The sequence below is a fragment of the Egretta garzetta genome, unplaced genomic scaffold, assembly GCF_000687185.1.
Source record: "Egretta garzetta isolate BGI_Z169 unplaced genomic scaffold, ASM68718v1 scaffold410, whole genome shotgun sequence".
Taxonomy (NCBI): Eukaryota; Metazoa; Chordata; class Aves; order Pelecaniformes; family Ardeidae; genus Egretta; species Egretta garzetta.
In genome coordinates, this window is record NW_009258276.1 from 274,727 (window position 1) to 275,178 (window position 452).

The 452-nt window shown below is 60.6% G+C and overlaps 1 protein-coding gene across 1 annotated transcript in view; it reads right to left on the bottom strand.

Annotated features, from left to right (window-relative positions):
* Positions 1-452, bottom strand: part of SMO (smoothened, frizzled class receptor) — a 3,071-nt gene that overhangs the window by 1,135 nt on the left and 1,484 nt on the right. Inside the window, 2 exon segments of the mRNA XM_035891745.1 lie at positions 47-155; positions 372-452. The exon segment at positions 372-452 is cut by the window's right edge and continues 25 nt beyond it. Coding sequence (XP_035747638.1) covers positions 47-155; positions 372-452 — 190 coding nt within the window.

Sequence of the window (452 nt, forward strand, 5' to 3'; positions counted from 1 at the left end):
TGTGCCGCCCGCGTCCCCCTCGCCCTCCCGTCCCCGTCCCACTCACAGGACATATTCCCGAAAGCTGCGCTCCCACTCCGCCTGGTTGAAGAAGTCATAGAAGTGGCAGCCAAAAGTGATGAAGACGAAGCCGAAGGCCAAGAAGCCGAAGATGCCTGGAAGGGAAGCGGGACATCCCTGGTTTAGCTGGACCCCAGCAATGCCAGGACAAAGATGCTGCACCAGGGCCGTGCCACCGTCACTACAGCTTTGTCCCCCGCTGCAGCCACCCCCAGGAAGGTGGGATGGGGCTGTCTGGGTTCAGGGGACAAAACGTTCCCCAATTCCCACTCAAATTTCCACGGAAAAGGTGCCGACAGAGCCCCGCTTACCCAGCCGCAGCATGGTCTCGTTGATCTTGCTGGCCGCCTTCTCGCTCAGCAGCCCGGGGTGGTTGCTCTTGATGGAGAAGA